This window comes from Salmo salar, chromosome ssa27, assembly GCF_905237065.1.
Source record: "Salmo salar chromosome ssa27, Ssal_v3.1, whole genome shotgun sequence".
Taxonomy (NCBI): Eukaryota; Metazoa; Chordata; class Actinopteri; order Salmoniformes; family Salmonidae; genus Salmo; species Salmo salar.
In genome coordinates, this window is record NC_059468.1 from 4782058 (window position 1) to 4800000 (window position 17943).

At 43.9% G+C, this 17943-nt stretch overlaps 1 protein-coding gene across 25 annotated transcripts in view; it reads left to right on the top strand.

Annotated features, from left to right (window-relative positions):
* The window catches only part of pleca (plectin a), a 214106-nt gene that overhangs the window by 167959 nt on the left and 28204 nt on the right, over window positions 1-17943 (top strand). For all 25 annotated transcript variants that reach the window (XM_014177003.2, XM_014177006.2, XM_014177008.2 and 22 more), the window contains 12 exons: window positions 8891-9006; window positions 9143-9249; window positions 10132-10251; window positions 10603-10698; window positions 10822-10949; window positions 12042-12135; window positions 12382-12536; window positions 12748-13075; window positions 13235-13312; window positions 13422-13583; window positions 17309-17413; window positions 17822-17917. In XM_014177003.2, the coding sequence (XP_014032478.1) occupies window positions 8891-9006; window positions 9143-9249; window positions 10132-10251; window positions 10603-10698; window positions 10822-10949; window positions 12042-12135; window positions 12382-12536; window positions 12748-13075; window positions 13235-13312; window positions 13422-13583; window positions 17309-17413; window positions 17822-17917 (1585 nt within the window). The remainder of the gene's footprint in view (window positions 1-8890; window positions 9007-9142; window positions 9250-10131; window positions 10252-10602; window positions 10699-10821; window positions 10950-12041; window positions 12136-12381; window positions 12537-12747; window positions 13076-13234; window positions 13313-13421; window positions 13584-17308; window positions 17414-17821; window positions 17918-17943) is intronic.

The window sequence follows — 17943 nt, forward strand, 5'->3', positions numbered from 1 at the left end:
TAGTATTGAGGTGATCTGACTGGGACTTGAGGACATTGTGGTTGTCACAGGGGGGAGGTTGTGCCAGGGGGATACATGGACATCCAAGAACACATTTTTTAAGCTATGCCTAACCACTTTGTGATTTACATGCGATTGCCTGGACCTGCTATAATATATGTCCTTGGGACATAGTGAACCCCTGTGCTCCTTGTAAGGCTCCTCCTACATGTTACATTTTACATGTATTACTGTACATACAAAGACAGGAATGTGAAATTCATATTCACTGTCACGCTGCAGAAAGGCTGACCTCTTCAGATAGTTATGCAATCAGTCGTCAATCAAATTCAGTCAAACGTTTCTCATAATTGTATTTGGAAGCAGTTTCATTGATGAAAATATTTTATTTGCTGTAGCAATCACGCATGTCCAGGTATGCATTCAAGCACATAGCAATAATACAGTGAGTATACAAAACATTATGAACACCTGCTCTTTCCGTGATTATCAAATTTCAAATTTATTTTTATATAGCCCTTCGTACATCAGCTGATATTCTCAAAGTGCTGTACAGAAACCCAGCCTAAAACCCCAAACAGCAAGCAAAGCATGTGAAAGAAGCACGGTGGCTAGGAAAAACTCCCTAGGAAAAACTCCCTAGAAAGGCCAAAAACCTAGGAAGAAACCTAGAGAGGAACCAGGCTATGAGGGGTGGCCAGTCCTCTTCTGGCTGTGCAGGGTGGATATTATAACAGAACATGGTCAAGATGTTAAAATGTTAAAAAGTTCATAAATGACCAGCATGGTCAAATAATAATAATCATAGTTGTCGAGGGTGCAACAAGCACGTCCGGTGAACAGGTCAGGGTTCCATAGCCGCAGGCAGGACAGTTGAAACTGGAGCAGCAGCACGGCCAGGTGGACTGGGGACAGCAAGGAGTCATCATACCAGGTAGTCCTGAGGCATGGTCCTAGGGCTCAGGTCCTCCGAGAGAAAGACAGAAAGAGAGAATTAGAGAGAGCATATTTAAATACACACAGGACACCGGATAAGACAAGAGAAATACTCCAGATGTAACAGACTGACCCTAGCCCCCCGACACATAAACTACTGCAGCATAAATACTGGAGGCTGAGACAGGAGGGATCAGAAGACACTGTGGCCCCATCCGATGATACCCCGGACAGGGCCAAACAGGCAGGATATAACCCCACCCACTTTGCCAAAGCACAGCCCCCACACCACTAGAGGGATGTCTCCAACCACCAACTTACCGTCCTAAGACAAGGCCGAGTATAGCCCACAACGATCTCCGCCATGGCACAACCCAAGGGGGGGCGCCAACCCAGACAGGAAGACCACGTCAGTGACTCAACCCACTCAAGTGACGCACCCCTCCCATGGACGGCATGGAAGAACACCAGTAGGCCAGTGACTCAGCCCCTGTAAAAGGGTTAGAGGCAGAGAATCCCAGTGGAAAGAGGGGAACCGGCAAGGCAGAGACAGCAAGGGCGGTTCGTTGCTCCAGCCTTTCCGTTCACCTTCACACTCCTGGGCCAGACTATACTTAATCATAGGACCTACTGAAGAGATAAGTCTTCAGTAAAGACTTAAAGGTTGAGACTGAGTCTGCGTCTCTCACATTGGTAGGCAGACCATTCCATAAAAATGGAGCTCTATAGGAGAAAGCCCTACCTCCAGCCGTTTGCTTAGAAATTCTAGGGACAATTAGGAGGCCTGCGTCTTGTGACCGTAGCGTACGTGTAGGTATGTACGGCAGGACCAAATCGGAAAGATAGGTAGGAGCAAGCCCATGTAATGCTTTGTAGGTTAGCAGTAAAACCTTGAAATCAGCTCTTGCCTTAACAGGAAGCCAGTGTAGGGAGGCTAGCACTGGAGTAATATGATCAAATTTTTTGGGTTCTAGTCAGGATTCTAGCAGCCGTATTTAGCACTAACTGAAGTTTATTTAGTGCTTTATCCGGGTAGCCGGAAAGTAGAGCATTGCAGTAGTCCAGCCTAGAAGTAACAAAAGCATGGATTAATTTTTCTGCGTCATTTTTGGACAGAAAATTTCTGATTTTTGCAATGTTACGTAGATGGAAAAAAGCTGTCCTTGAAACAGTCTTGATATGTTCTTCAAAAGAGAGATCAGGGTCCAGAGTAACGCCGAGGTCCTTCACAGTTTTATTTGAGACGACTGTACAACCATCCAGATTAATTGTCAGATTCAACAGAAGATCTCTTTGTTTCTTGGGACCTAGAACAAGCATCTCTGTTTTGTCCGAGTTTAAAAGTAGAAAGTTTGCAGCCATCCACTTCTTTATGTCTGAAACACAGGCTTCTAGCGAGGGCAATTTTGGGGCTTCACCATGTTTCATTGAAATGTACAGCTGTGTGTCGTCCGCATAGCAGTGAAATTTAACATTATGTTTTCGAATGACATCCCCAAGAGGTAAAATATATAGTGAAAACAATAGTGGTCCTAAAACCGGAACCTTGGGGAACACCGAAATTTACAATTGATTTGTCAGAGGACAAACCATTCACAGAGACAAACTGATATCTTTCCGACAGATAAGATCTAAACCAGGCCAGAACTTGTCCATGTAGACCAATTTGGGTTTCCAATCTCTCCAAAAGAATGTGGTGATCGATGGTATCAAAAGCGGCACTAAGATCTAGGAGCACGAGGACAGATGCAGAGACTCGGTCTGACGTCATTAAAAGGTCATTTACCACCTTCACAAGTGCAGTCTCAGTGCTATGATGGGGTCTAAAACCAGACTGAAGCGTTTCGTATACATTGTTTGTCTTCAGGAAGGCAGTGAGTTGCTGTGCAACAGCTTTTTCTAAAATTTTTGAGAGGAATGGAAGATTCGATATAGGCCGATAGTTTTTTATAATTTCTGGATCAAGATTCGGCTTTTTCAAGAGAGGCTTTATTACTGCCACTTTTAGTGAGCTTGGTACACATCCGGTGGATAGAGAGCCGTTTATTATGTTCAACATAGGAGGGCCAAGCACAGGAAGCAGCTCTTTCAGTAGTTTAGTTGGAATAGGGTCCAGTATGCAGCTTGAGGGTTTGGAGGCCATGATTATTTTCATCATTGCGTCAAGAGATATAGTACTAAAACACTTTAGTATCTCCCTTGATCCTAGGTCCTGGCAGAGTTGTGTAGACTCAGGACAATGGAGCTTTGGAGGAATACCCAGATTTAAAGAGGAGTCTGTAATTTGCTTTCTAATGATCATGATCTTTTCCTCAAAGAAGTGCATAAATTTATTACTGCTGAAGTGAAAGCCATCCTCCATTTGCGAAGGCTGCTTTTTAGTTAGCTTTGCGACAGTATCAAAAAGAAATTTCGGATTGTTCTTATTTTCCTCAATTAAGTTGGAAAAATAGGATGATCGAGCAGCAGTAAGGGCTCGTCGATACTGCACGGTACTGTCTTTCCAAGCTAGTCGGAAGACTTCCAGTTTGGTGTGGCGCCATTTCCGTTCCAATTTTCTGGAAGCTTGCTTCAGAGCTCGTGTATTTTCTGTATACCAGGGAGCTAGTTTCTTATGACAGATGTTTTTAGTTTTTAGGGGTGCAACTGCATCTAGGGTATTGCGCAAGGTTAAATTGAGTTCCTCGGTTAGGTGGTTAACTGATTTTTGTCCTCTGACGTCCTTGGGTAGGCAGAGGCAGTCTGGAAGGGCATCAAGGAATCTTTGGGTTGTCTGAGAATTTATAGCACGACTTTTAATGCTCCTTGGTTGGGGTCTGAGCAGATTATTTGTTGCAATTGCAAACGTAACAAAATGGTGGTCCGATAGTCCAGGATTATGAGGAAAAACATTTAGATCCACAACATTTATTCCATGGGACAAGACTAGGTCCAGAGTATGACTGTGGCAGTGAGTAGGTCCAGAGACATGTTGGACAAAACCCACTGAGTCGATGATGGCTCCGAAAGCCTTTTGGAGTGGGTCTGTGGACTTTTCCATGTGAATGTTAAAGTCACCAAAAATTTGAATATTATCTGCTATGACTACAAGATCCGATAAGAATTCAGGGAACTCAGTGAGGAACACTGCATATGGCCCAGGAGGCCTGTAAACAGTAGCTATAAAAAGTGAGTGAGTAGGCTGCATAGATTTCATGACTAGAAGCTCAAAAGACGAAAACGTCATAGTTTTTTTTTTTGTAAATTGAAATTTGCTATCGTAAATGTTAGCAACACCTCCGCCTTTGCCGGATGCCCCTGGTCACTAGTGTAACCAGGGGGTGAGGCCTCATTTAACACAGTAAATTCATCAGGCTTAAGCCATGTTTCAGTCAGGCCAATCACATCAAGATTATTATCAGTGATTAGTTCATTGACTATAACTGCCTTGGAAGTGAGGGATCTAACATTAAGTAACCCAATTTTGAGATGTGAGGTATCACAATCTCTTTCAATAATGGCAGGAATGGAGGAGGTCTTTATACTAGTGAGATTGCTAAAGCGAACACCGCCATTTTTAATTTTGCCCAACCTAGATCGAGGCACAGACACGGTCTCAATGGGGAAAGCTGAGCTGACTACGCTGACTGTGCTAGTGGCAGACTCCACTAAGCTGGCAGGCTGGCTAACAGCCTGCTGCCTGGCCTGCACCCTATTTCATTGTGGAGCTAGAGGAGTTAGAGCCCTGTCTATGTTCGTAGATAAGATGAGAGCACCCCTCCAGCTAGGATGGAGCCCGTCACTCCTCAACAGGCCAGGCTTGGTCCTGTTTGTGGGTGAGTCCCAGAAAGAGGGCCAATTATCTACAAATTCTATCTTTTGGGAGGGGCAGAAAACAGTTTTCAACCAGCGATTGAGATGTGAGACTCTGCTGTAGAGCTCATCACTCCCCCTAACTGGGAGGGGGCCAGAGACAATTAATCGATGCCGACACATCTTTCTAGCAGATTTACACGCTGAAGCTATGTTGCGCTTGGTGACCTCTGACTGTTTCATCCTAACATCGTTGGTGCCGACGTGGATAACAATATCTCTATACTCTCTACACTCGCCAGTTTTAGCTTTAGCCAGCACCGTCTTTAGATTAGCCTTAACGTCGGTAGCCCTGCCCCCTGGTAAACAGTGTATGATCGCTGGATGATTAGTTTTAAGTCTAATACTGCGGGTAATGGAGTCGCCATTGACCCGTGGTTTTCAATTTGTCAGAGCTAATGGTGGGAGCCGTCGGCGTCTCAGACCCCACAACGGGAGGAGTAGAGACCAGAGAAGTCTCGGCCTCCGACTCCGACTCGCTTAATGGGGAGAACCGGTTGAAAGTTTCTGTCGGCTGAATAAGCGACACCGGTTGAGCATATTTTAGACTGACCAGGTGAATCCAGGTGAAAGCCATTATCCCTTACTGATGTCACTTGTTAAATCCATGTGTAGATGAAGGGGAGGAGACAGGTTAAAGAAGGAATTTTAAGCCTTGAGACAATTGAGACATGGATTGTGTATGTGTGCCATTCAGAGGGTGAATGGACAAGACAAAAGATTTAAGTGCCTTAGAACGGGTTATGGTAGTAAGTGCCAGGCGCACCGGTTTGTGTGAAGAACTGCAATGCTGTTGGGTTTTTCACGCTCAACAGTTTCCCGTGTGTTTCAAGAATGGTCCACCACCCAAAGGACATCCAGCCAACTTGACACAACTGTGGGAAGCATTGGAGTCAACATGGGCCAGCATCCCTGTGGAACGCTTTCGACACCTTGTAGAGTCCATGCCCTGATTAATTGAGGCTGTTCTGAGGGCAAAAGGGGTGCAACTCAATATTAGGAAGGTGTTCTTAATATTTTGTACACTCAGTGTATATAATAATGATGATAATAGATTGAATTTGTATAGCGCTTTGTATTACAGCAAGAATCTCAAAGACTCAACAAACAAACAACAAAACCAAGCATTTCAGTTAGCCTGTTGACAGTTCTGGGTGGAAGATCTTCCTCAGTCATCCATGGAGGCAGGGGCAAGTCCAATAGGTCACATATCAGTAACATTCACTCAACACTGAAAGAGTTAGCTAAATGCCTGTGTAAAAAGAATAGACATAACAACTACCATAAGAGGTCAGGGTAGATTTTGACAACAGACTTTTCATGTTTGCACATACTGTATAAACACACACCCTGTAGGCTCACTCATACACACACACGACTCAGGAGAACGGCACAGGTGGTGGCGAGGCAGCTTTGAGGTAGTATTTAGTTGCATGAAAAGAGAGAGGATTGTGACTGAGGGGTTGTGTCCCATGAATTTGAAAATAAGATGCCCACAGGGCTGTGCTTTTAAGTCTCAGATAGCAGCACAGCTCATACAAACGCCACACAGACCAAGCGCAAGACAGAAACACACTGCAGAACGACAAATCAACAAAGTAGTCTGGGCTCACACTGGGCTCAAGGCTTGCACAGTATCTAGCTGTGGAAAGGGGATGCTTAATCAAAGGCAATGTGGAAACATGAGACACTGAACTGAAAAAGGACTGGAAAGCTTGAACGATAGTTGTGTTTTGGGGGAGTGACTGCCGCTACAGTATGAACGTCTATTGACTCATATCTGGAGGGTGAGAATGCATCATAAACCTTGTAAAATCTTAAAAACATCTGTCACAGTCTTATACGCGGATGGATTTGTAAGACTGTAAGGAAAAACTGCAAGAGGAGCGTTTGAACACTGTTTGGACACTGTTGCAGTTGAGGACACCCACACACACCCTCACCATGATGCACAGTCTGAAGAAGAAGTTCCGCTCCTCCAAGAGACGGTTAAACAGCACCTCCAGCAGCACCCAGGGCTCTGTCAGTGACCTGGAGGACCGGGTGGTCATGCTGTGTGAGGACATCCCAGCTGAGAGCAGCTCCTTTGACTCGGGTCAGGGGTCCCAGAGCCCAGGGAAGTCCTCCTCCAGCCTAGGCTCCCAGAACAGGGAGCAGGAGGCAGGGTCTGGGAACCTCGCATAGTGCACCTGAGCAGGGACAGACACTCCTACAGACACTCTGATATGGAGCACCAGCCCACTGGCCATGGAGACTACAATGTACAAAGAGTTGTGCAAGGGTATGGAGGGTTTATGTGATTTTCTTTTCATTAAGGTGGTGGTTGGGATTAACTTTGATAGCCGTTTCCTTTTTTTTCTACTTCTAGACATTACTTCATTTCAAATAGGGAATATAACAATTTATGCCTTTTTATAATTTGTTTACAAAACCCATGTATTTTGTCTAACCATGCCAGACTAAATCCCTTGGCAAATATGAGATGCCCTGTGCTCATTCCAAGCAGTCAAAGCTTGTATCTGCATGGTATTTGGCTGCAATTACCTTTATTGGCAGTGTACATGGAATTACTTGCATGTTTTGTGCATGAAACGATGGGGGAATTTCTAAGTTACTGGTTGGTAGGAGCTCTTGTTTTTTCCTGCCCTCCTGTCTGTATTCACATTCTTCTGAGAGAGGCATGTCGATCAGGCATTCCATCATGATTAAATTGCCTTCAGCAGGGTTCCCCAACTTATTTTTTTCTTCATTGTTGGATATAACAGACTACAAAACACCAGGAAATCAAGTGATTTTAATTTTGGAAATCTGTTCCCAAGTATTCCCACGCATAATAGAGAGACGCGTGATCATATACAAATGTAAGCAATGTTTGAAATGGTTATGTTTTAGTCTAACATTATACCTGTTCGGGCTTCTTGCGGTCAATTTGTAATCTACAAATTATTTGTAATCATGTTTTCGGACCCCCCGACCATCTGCAAAAAAAAAAGGTTTTTTTAGAAAATGAACTCTTATTTAATGGTTTTACCTACTGTAATTTCCGGACTATTAAGCGCATCTGAATATAAACCGCACCCACTGAATTAAAAAATATATATTATTTTGAACATAAATAAGCCGCACATGTCTATAAGCCGCAGGTGCCTACCGGTACATTGAAACAAATGAACATTACACAGGCTTTAATGAAACACGGCTTGTAACAAAAATTAATAGGTTTTAACGAAACACGGCTTGTAACAAAAATAAATAGGCTTTAACAAAACACGGCTTGTAACAAAAATAAGTAGGCTTTATCGAAACACGGCTTGTAACAAAAAATTAGCAGTAAACAGTAGCCTACCAAGAAAGTCATTGGTCACTATCTTCCTCCTCCTGTGCACTGAAACCACTGAACCACTGAAACCACTCGGAGTTGAATAGCCTCAGAATTGCTTCATCCGATATTGGATCGTTTTCATTGTCGCTCTCGTCACTTTCATCCTGGAGGCAAATCCCCCGCTGAGCCCTCTTCAACACGCAGCAGTCCAGCCTTTCGAAACCCGTTGATGATAGTGGATTTTTTGACAATGCTCCACGCTGTCAGGACCCACTGGCAGACTTGACCATAAGTTGCTCTTCGCATGCGGCCCGTTTTAGTGAAGGATTTCTCCCCACTTGTCATCCAAGCCTCCCACTGAACACGGAGCGCCACCTTAAATGCACGATTTACACTGATGTCGAGTGGCTGCAAATACTTTGTTGTGCCCCCAGGAATCAGGGTGACAAAATGACTACCGTAATCAGAATGATGGGAAGTTTGAGAGCACTCGATTTAATCTAAACAGTAAACAAAAAAGTTGTTTGACCTTAACCCGTTCGGCAATTTCATTGGTCTAATGAAAAAGCTTCATGCCGCCTTTAGCCGCGTCATTGTTTAAGCCGCGAGGTTCAAAGCGTGGGAAAAAAGTTGCGGCTTATAGTCCGGAAATTACGGTAAATGTTTTGGGGTTGCAAAGATTAATATAATACATCCATTTGCACTATATTCTATAAGAAAATACAGTGTCTGAGATTCAATTTCATAGTTTTAACAGTCTTATCTATGTTCTGTCCCCAGGCCTACTCTGATTGACATGAGTAAGGTGTACCGACAGACCCATGTAGAGAACCTGGAGCAGGCCTTCAGTGTGGCAGAGAGAGACCTGGGAGTTACTCGGCTGCTCGACCCAGAAGGTAACGGAACGTGCGAGTATTGTTTTCTCCATTACTGTCAATACTATTCGCAGATATCTGTATTTGTATGAATACTTGCATTTAGCTTATAAAAAATCTGTTTTTAACTGATGTTCATTGTCTCCCTTCTATTAAGATGTGGATGTGCCACACCCAGACGAGAAGTCCATCATCACATACGTGTCCTCCCTGTATGACGTCATGCCCCGTGTACCTGACGTCCAGGATGGGGTGAAAGCCAATGTGAGTGTTGTCTTCTTGGAACCATATAGGTCATCACCACTAAGGGCTTCCTCCTGGTCTCACCTATGAGGTCACATCTTCCCAAACTTTAAGATGTCTTTGACGCTCCAGAGGGAATTTTCCCTTATGTACAGGTATAGGATCAGCTTCCCTCCCCCAATTCTAACATTAACCAATAGTGGGGGAAATGCAAAACTGAACCAAGATTAGCATCTAGAGGGAACTTCACCCAACAGTGGAGTGATTTTTAATGCAGTGGTATGGAGACTCCCGGATTTGTTTTATATTGAACAAAAAATATAAATGCAACATGTAACAATTTAATTTTAATTTTTTTTTAGTTACAGTTCCTAGAAGGAAATCAGTCAATTGAAATAAATAAATTAAGCCCTAATCTATGGTTTGGCATAAGCCCACCCACTTGGGAGCCAGGTCCACCCACTGAGAGCCAGGCCCCGCTAATGAACATTCAGTTCTCTGGCAACAGCTCTGGTGGACATTCCTGCAGTTAGCATGCCAATTGCAAGCTCCCTGAAAACTTGAGACATCTCTGGCATTGTGCTCTGTGACAGAACTGCACATTTTAGAGTGGCCTTTTATTGTTTCCAGCACAAGGTGTACCTGTGTAATGATCAAGCTGTTTAATCAGGTTCTTGATGTGTCACACCTGTCAGGTGGATGGATTATCTTGGCAAAAGAGAAATGCTCAGTAACAGGGATGTAAACGAATTTGTGCACAACGTTTGAGAGAAATTCGCTTTTTGTGCATATGGAAAACTTCTGGTACCAACACTTTACATGTTGCGTTTATATTTTTGTTCAATATAGTTTCATTAAACTTTTCTCTAAAGAACCTTCTCCTGTCTCCTGTGTGTCCCCCAGGAGCTGGAGCTGCGCTGGCAGGAGTACTATGAGCTAGTGACCCTGCTGCTGCAGTGGATCAGACACCACATCATCGTGTTTGAGGAGAGGAAGTTCCCTACCAGCTATGAGGAGATTGAGGTAAGTCTCCTCACCTATTGGGGAAATCGTTTGCTTGATACATGTAAGTGAATATTTTAATTGTCTGTTTATTTAATTGTTTATAATAATTGTCTTAGAGACTTGATACTGTATATGACAAAAGCTATGTTCAGTTGTAACAGTGAATTAAATGAGCATGATTTTTTCATATTGGGGCGACTGTGGAGTAGCAGTTATGGAAGTGGTACTAGCCTTCATAATACCTTATGTCTCGCTTGATGAGGAAATACTCTGTCTCTGATTTCTGAAAATTGTCTGAGGGATGTGATGAAACAAGAACTATGTTCAGTTGTCATGTTGAATTAATTCAGCAACATTTTAAATATTCAGGTTCTTTGGCGCCAGTTTCTGAAGTTCAAGGAGACAGAGCTGCCTGCAAAGGAAGCTGACAAGAATCGATCCAAACATGTCTACAAGTCATTTGAAGTTAGTAAATAATCCTCTAAAAAGAGAAACACCCAGAGTGAAATCAACTAACTGTATCAAATAGATGCTGACCCTTTTTTTGAAAGTTTTCCTGACTGTGCCTGTCTGTGTCTGTCCTTGCAGGGTGCAGTTCAGGTGGGTCATGTCAAGGTGCCCCCTGGATACCACCCTATCGATGTGGAGAAGGAGTGGGGTCGTCTGCATGTAGCCATATTGGAGAGAGAGCGTCTTCTAAGGACAGAATTTGAGAGGTGGGTCAGCCATTATACAGACATACAAAATTGTGGTGGGAGGGCCTATGGTGTTTGACATTATACCTTCATCTTTGAGATGAGGCTGAAATCTGTTACAAGTGTTTTTGTTAGATGCAGTTTTGAAGAGAAATTCTCAATTTAGGGACTCTGTCACATGGTGTTTCTGTTGTGTTTCAGTTGTTAAAGCAAATGCAATAAATGAAACATTGGAGAAAATAGCATTTAAACCCCAAAGGCATCTGTAACTATGTGGCTGCTGTAACTATGTGGATTATAACCAGTTTGGTAGATGTGAGAAGACATTGTGAGATATAGATAGCTGGACAACCCGACCATGACTCACTGAAAGATCCGTTGCCATGGCAAAGAGTTCAAAACCTTTCAATAATGTGATTATTTGCGCCCTAAGCAAGTTATTATAGGACAATCCTTTGCAAATCACAAGCAGGGCGTATGTACTTTTTGGTAAGAGTTGGTCTCTCATCACAAGACTTCCAGTCTTGAAGTAAGCAGTCAGGGCAGCGGTCGGAGAAGCTACTGTGGTCTGTGACTCGCGCAACAGCCAACCACACAACACCTTATCGCATTACAACATCCTGTGGACTGTCATCATATCTACTGGGGAGGACAAGCTGTCAGTGAATCCATCATGGCGTTTGCCAGTCAGAGCTATGGTTTAGAGTATTTACTTCACAAGAAGATCGAGAAGGAGTGAGTGTTTTACTGTGCCTGCATAACGTTTCTGAGAAGATTGTTGGATGTTTGCTGTAATTTGCAGAAGTTTTTTTTCTTCCAGATATTTTATTGAAGCTATTGAAATGAATACATACCCACATAATTTTTTATTTTTATTATTTATTTATATTATTATATCTTTATTCAACCAGGTTGTCCCATTGAGGTTAAAATACTTGTTTCAGAAGGGATCTGGCCAAGGGGCCAGTGTTGTCTTTGAATAGAGTACTGCCAGTCATGATTTACAGTACCATCATTGAGTTAAATCGTTACCTCATTAGACAATGCCTAAGAGCCGAGTTATGATGGACTGTGGAACATGTCTCAACTGATGTGTTGACCTTTGACCCTCAGGCTGGAGCGGCTGCAGAGGATTGTCAGTAAGGTCCAGATGGAGTCTGGGGTGTGTGAGGAGCAGCTCAACCAGGTTGAGGGCCTGCTACAGATGGTGAGTCTCACACCCTGCTGGGGCAGACAGTCACTAGCCAATATAGACTGTATAGTGTACAGATTTGTAACCACAAGCCCATGCTAGACTGAGTCTAGTCAATGATACAGTGAATGAATACCCCGCAGATTGGATGTGTTCCCGAAGTTCAAAAGCATTCTCACGCTGATGGACTGATGTCTACTGATGCTGTATTCAAGATGGAACACATGATGTCATGGTGTTTATACTGTATCTATGTTCTAGGATGTCCGTTTGCTGAACTCAGGAAAGCCTGCTATGCACACAGCAGAGGTAGAGACAGACCTGGACAAGGCCGAGGGCATGATCCGGTACCTCTTCAACGATGTGCAGCTGCTGAAGGATGGACGCCACCTACAAGCTGAACAGATGTATCGCAGGTCAGAACAACCACTGAGTAAAACCATTTCAGCGTCACGTCATTCACTCAGAGCATTACTGTATTATTGTGAGGCCTTGTGCGACACGCGATGACACCTAAGCCTCTTACTGTATTGTAACTATTATATTATTACTGTCTTTACATATTTATGACAACTTGTTTTGTTGTCATTGAACAAGTCATCATTGTTCCTGCTGTTTTACCTCCAGAGTGTACCGTCTCCACGAGCGGCTGGTGAACCTGCGCAGTGAGTACAACCTGCGCCTGAAGTCCGGGGTAACCACCACCCAGATACCCATGTCCCAGATGCAGACCCTTCAGCAGGCACCCATAAGGGTGCGTCCCGAGCTGGATGAGGTGACCCTGCGCTACATCCAGGACCTGCTGGCCTGGGTGGAGGAGAACCAGAGGCGGGTGGACCGGGGGGAATGGGGCTCGGACCTGCCCACCGTGGAGTCCCAGCTGGGCAGCCACCGCGGCCTTCACCAGTCAGTGGAGGAGTTCCATGCTAAGATTGGCAGGGCAAAAGCAGACGAGGTACGTTGGGAAAAACTACCTGGGATGGGATTAGAGTTGGACTGATTCAGTCATACCATCATTGATCCTCTTTGGTTAATGCTCAAAGTAGTCTGACTGTTTCTTTTTTTAACCCTGCTTCTTCTCTAATCTTTAGTCTCTTTTTCTATTCCCCTTCAGAGTCAGCTCTCCCCTGTCAGCAAAGGTGCCTACAGAGACAACTTATCCAAGCTAGAGTTGCATTATGGCAAGCTTCTGGTATGTTCTGGACTCAAGATATTAACGTGCAACTACAACTTTTCAACTATCTGACATTTATTTATCTAATGTGTCTTTTCCAATGTCATTTATATTATTTTCTCCTCAGAGTTCTTCCAAGGCTCGTCTGCGCAGCCTGGACGGGCTTCATGCCTTTGTCACTGCAGCCACCAAGGAGTTGATGTGGCTGAATGAAAAGGAAGAGGAGGAGGTTAACTATGACTGGAGCGAACGCAACACCAACATGACAGCCAAGAAAGACAACTACTCGGTATGGCTGTTTTCATCCTCACCATACCTGGAAAGATCAACTTCATTTAAATACGAAAAGAGTTAAGCCTAGTACGGTATCTTGTAGAGTAAAGTAAAAAGCTATTGCACTTTACAGAACAGTAGAACGCCATCTTTAATTAGCTTTTGATCAGATTTTATATTTATGAAGGATCCCCATTAGCTGCTTCCAAGGCAGCAGCTACTCTTCCTGGGGTCCAAACACATAAAACAAAAGATAAAACACTACATCATATAACATTATTACACCACTACATATCTACAATACAAAAATGTATAATACCACCACACAACAATATTACAATGTACGTGTGTGTAGAATGTGTGTGCTAGCGTATGTGTGTCTATTCCTGTGTGTGTGTATCTCTTCACAGTCCCCGCTGTGTATATTTATCTGGTTTTTTTTCAATCTGATTCTACTGCTTGCATCAGTTACCTGATGTGGAATAGAGTTCCATGTAGTCATGGCTCTATGTAGTACTTTGCGCCTCCCATAGTCTGTTCTGGACTTGGGGACTGTGAAGAGACCTCTGGTGCCATGTCTTGTGGGGTATGCATGGGTGTCTGAGCTGTGTGCTAGTATTTTAAACAGACACCTTAGTGCATTCAACATGTCAACACTTCTTACAAAAACAAGTAGTGATGAAGTCAATCTCTCCTCCACTTTGAGCCAGGAGTGATTGACATGCATATTATTAATGTTAGCTCTCTGTGTACATTTAAGGGCCAGTCATGCTGCCCTGTTCTGAGACAATTGTAATTCTCTGACATCGCTCTTTGTGGCACCTGACCACACGACTGAACAGTAGTCCAGGTCAGACAAAATTAGGACCTGCCTTGTTGATAGTATTGTTAAGACAGAGCAGCATATTATCAAGGACAGACTTCTCCCCATCATAGCTACTGTTGTATCAATATGTTTTGACTATGACAGTTTACAATCCAGGGTTACTCCAAGCAGTTTAGTCACCTCAACTTGCTCAATTTCCACGTTATTCATTGCAAGATTTAGTTCAGGTTTAGGGTTTAGTGAATGATTTGTCCCAAATACAATGCTTTTAGGTTTTGAAATATTTAGGACTAATTTATTCCTTGCCACCCATTCTGAAACTAACTGCAGCTCTTTGTTAAGTATTGCAGTCATTTCACTCGCTGTAGTAGCTGACGTGTATAGTGTTGAGCCATCCGCCAACATAAACACACTGGTTTTACCCAAAGCTAGTGGCATGTCATTAGTAAAAATGTAATAAAGCAAGGGCCCTAGACAGCTGCCCTGTGGAATTCCTGATTCTACCTAGATTATGTTTGAGAGGATTCCATTAAAGAACACCCTCTGTGTTCTGTTAGACAGGAAACTCTATATCCACAATATAGCAGGGGGTGTAAAGCCATAACACATACATTTTTCCAGCAAGCGCTATGACCAATATTGTCAAAAGCTGTGCTGAAGTCTAACAAAACAGCTCCCACAATATACACTGCTCAAAAAAATAAAGGGAACACTTAAACAACACAATGTAACTCCAAGTCAATCACACTTCTGTGAAATCAAACTGTCCACTTAGGAAGCAACACTGATTGACAATAAATTCCACATGCTGTTGTGCAAATGGAATAGACAACAGGTGGAAATTATAGGCAATTAGCAAGACACCCCCAATAAAAGAGTGGTTCTGCAGGTGGGGACCACAGACCACTTCTCAGTTCCTATGCTTCCTGGCTGATGTTTTGGTCACTTTTGAATGCTGGCGGTGCTTTCACTCTAGTGGTAGCATGAGACGGAGTCTACAACCCACACAAGTGGCTCAGGTAGTGCAGCTCATCCAGGATGGCACATCAATGCGAGCTGTGGCAAGAAAGTTTGCTGTGTCTGTCAGCGTTGTGTCCAGAGCATGGAGGTGCTACCAGGAGACAGGCCAGTACATCAGGAGACGTGGAGGAGGCCGTAGGAGGGCAACAACCCAGCAGCAGGACCGCTACCTCCGCCTTTGTGCAAGGAGGAGCAGGAGAAGCACTGCCAGAGCCCTGCAAAATGACCTCCAGCAGGCCACAAATGTGCATGTGTCTGCTAAAACGGTCAGAAACAGACTCCATGAGGGTGGTATGAGGGCCCGACGTCCACAGGTGGGGGGTTGTGCTTACAGCCCAACACCGTGCAGGACGTTTGGCATTTGCAAGAGAACACCACGATTGGCAAATTCGCCACTGGCGCCCTGTGCTCTTCACAGATGAAAGCAGGTTCACACTGAGCACGTGACAGACGTGACAGAGTCTGGAGACGCCATGGAGAACGTTCTGCTGCCTGCAACATCCTCCAGCATGACCGGTTTGGCGGTGGGTCAGTCATGGTGTGGGGTGGCATTTCTTTAGGGGGGCCGCACAGCCCTCCATGTGCTCGCCAGAGGTAGCCTGACTGCCATTAGGTACCGAGATGAGATCCTCAGACCCCGTGTGAGATCATATGCTGGTGCGGTTGGCCCTGGGTTCCTCCTAATGCAAGACAATGCTGGACCTCATGTGGCAGGAGTGTGTCAGCAGTTCCTGCAAGAGGAAGGCATTGATGCTATGGACTGGCCCACCCGTTCCCCAGACCTGAATCCAATTGAGCACATCTGGGACATCATGTCTCGCTCCATCCACCAACGCCACGTTGCACCACAGACTGTCCAGGAGTTGGCGGATGCTTTAGTCCAGGTCTGGGAGGAGATCCCTCAGGAGACCAACCGCCACCTCATCAGGAGCATGCCCAGGCGTTGTAGGGAGGTAATACAGGCACGTGGAGGCCACACACACTACTGAGCCTCATTTTGACTTGTTTTAAGGACATTACATCAAAGTTGGATCAGCCTGTAGTGTGGTTTTCCACTTTAATTTTGAGTGTAACTCCAAATCCAGACCTCCATGGGTTGATAAATTGGATTTCCATTGATTACTTTTGTGTGATTTTGTTGTCAGCACATTCAACTATGTAAAGAAAAAAGTATTTAATAAGATTACTTCTTTCATTCAGATCTAGGATGTGTTGTTTAAGTGTTCCCTTTATTTTTTTGAGCAGTATATTTATCATCAATTTCTTTCAGCCAATCATCAGTCATTTGTGTAAGTGCCGTGATTGTTGAATGTCCTTCCCTATAAGCGTGTTGAAAGTCTGTTGTCAATTTGTTTACTGTAAAATAGCATTGTATCTGGTCAAACACCATTTTTTCATGAAGTTTACTAAGGGTTGGTATCAGGCGGATTGGTCAGCTATTTGAGCCAGTAAAGGGGGCTGTGCTATTCTTCGGTAGCGGAATAACTATTGCTTCCCTTCAGGCCTGAGGGCACACACCTTCTAGTAGGCTTAGATTGAAGATATGGCAACTAGGAGTAGCAATATCGTCCACTATTATCCTCAGTCATTTTCCATCCAAGTTGTCAGACCCCGGTGGCTTGTCAATGTTTATAGACAACAATAATTTTTTCAGCTCTTCCAAACTCACTTAACGGAATTCAAAATGACAATGCTTGTCTTTCATAATTTGATCAGTTATACTTGGATGTGTAGTGTCAGCGTTTGTTGCTGGCATGTCATGCTTAAGTTTGATAATCTTGCCAATGAAAAAAATCATTAAACTAATTAATTTATTATGATTAGGGATGCACTTGCATATCTAGTAATATCCCCCCTCTTGCCATAACTCCTGTGTTTTCTTTGGTTTATTTCAGGGGTTGATGAAAGAGCTGGAGCACAGGGAGAAGAGGGTCAACAGTGTCCAGGTCCAGGGAGATAAACTGCTGAAGGAGGGACACCCTGCCAAGATGACTGTAGAGGTGAGAAAAAAATACATTTATATCACCAGGAATTCAGCTAAAATTAATTGAGTACATATGTTCAAGTATTCCCATGAATAAAAATAAAGATGTGTGATTGTGTCTCAATGTAATAAAGGTCTGAAATGATCATGTTATCTTCAAATACAATCTCTTTTTGGGCTTAATTGTGTTTAATTTACAGCGTTCAAATTATTCAAATTATGTTCTGGCCCCCTGACCGTAGACTCAGACAAAAATCATCCTGTGGCTAAATCTAGTGGCCTACCCCTGCATTACAGTATCTATTTAACAGGGCTTTGTCTTTCATGTCTAAAAGCAGAGGACATGAGGATAGGTGGGTTGTTAAAGCGCTTTTTTAAAGAGGCCAATGGTTGTCTCACACCCATCTCTCTCTCTCCACCAAAGGCCTTCACTGCAGCCCTGCAGACCCAGTGGAGCTGGATCCTGCAGCTTTGCTGTTGCATTGAGTCCCACCTCAAAGAGAACACTGCCTACTTCCAAGTATGCCAACTCATATATCCCCCTCA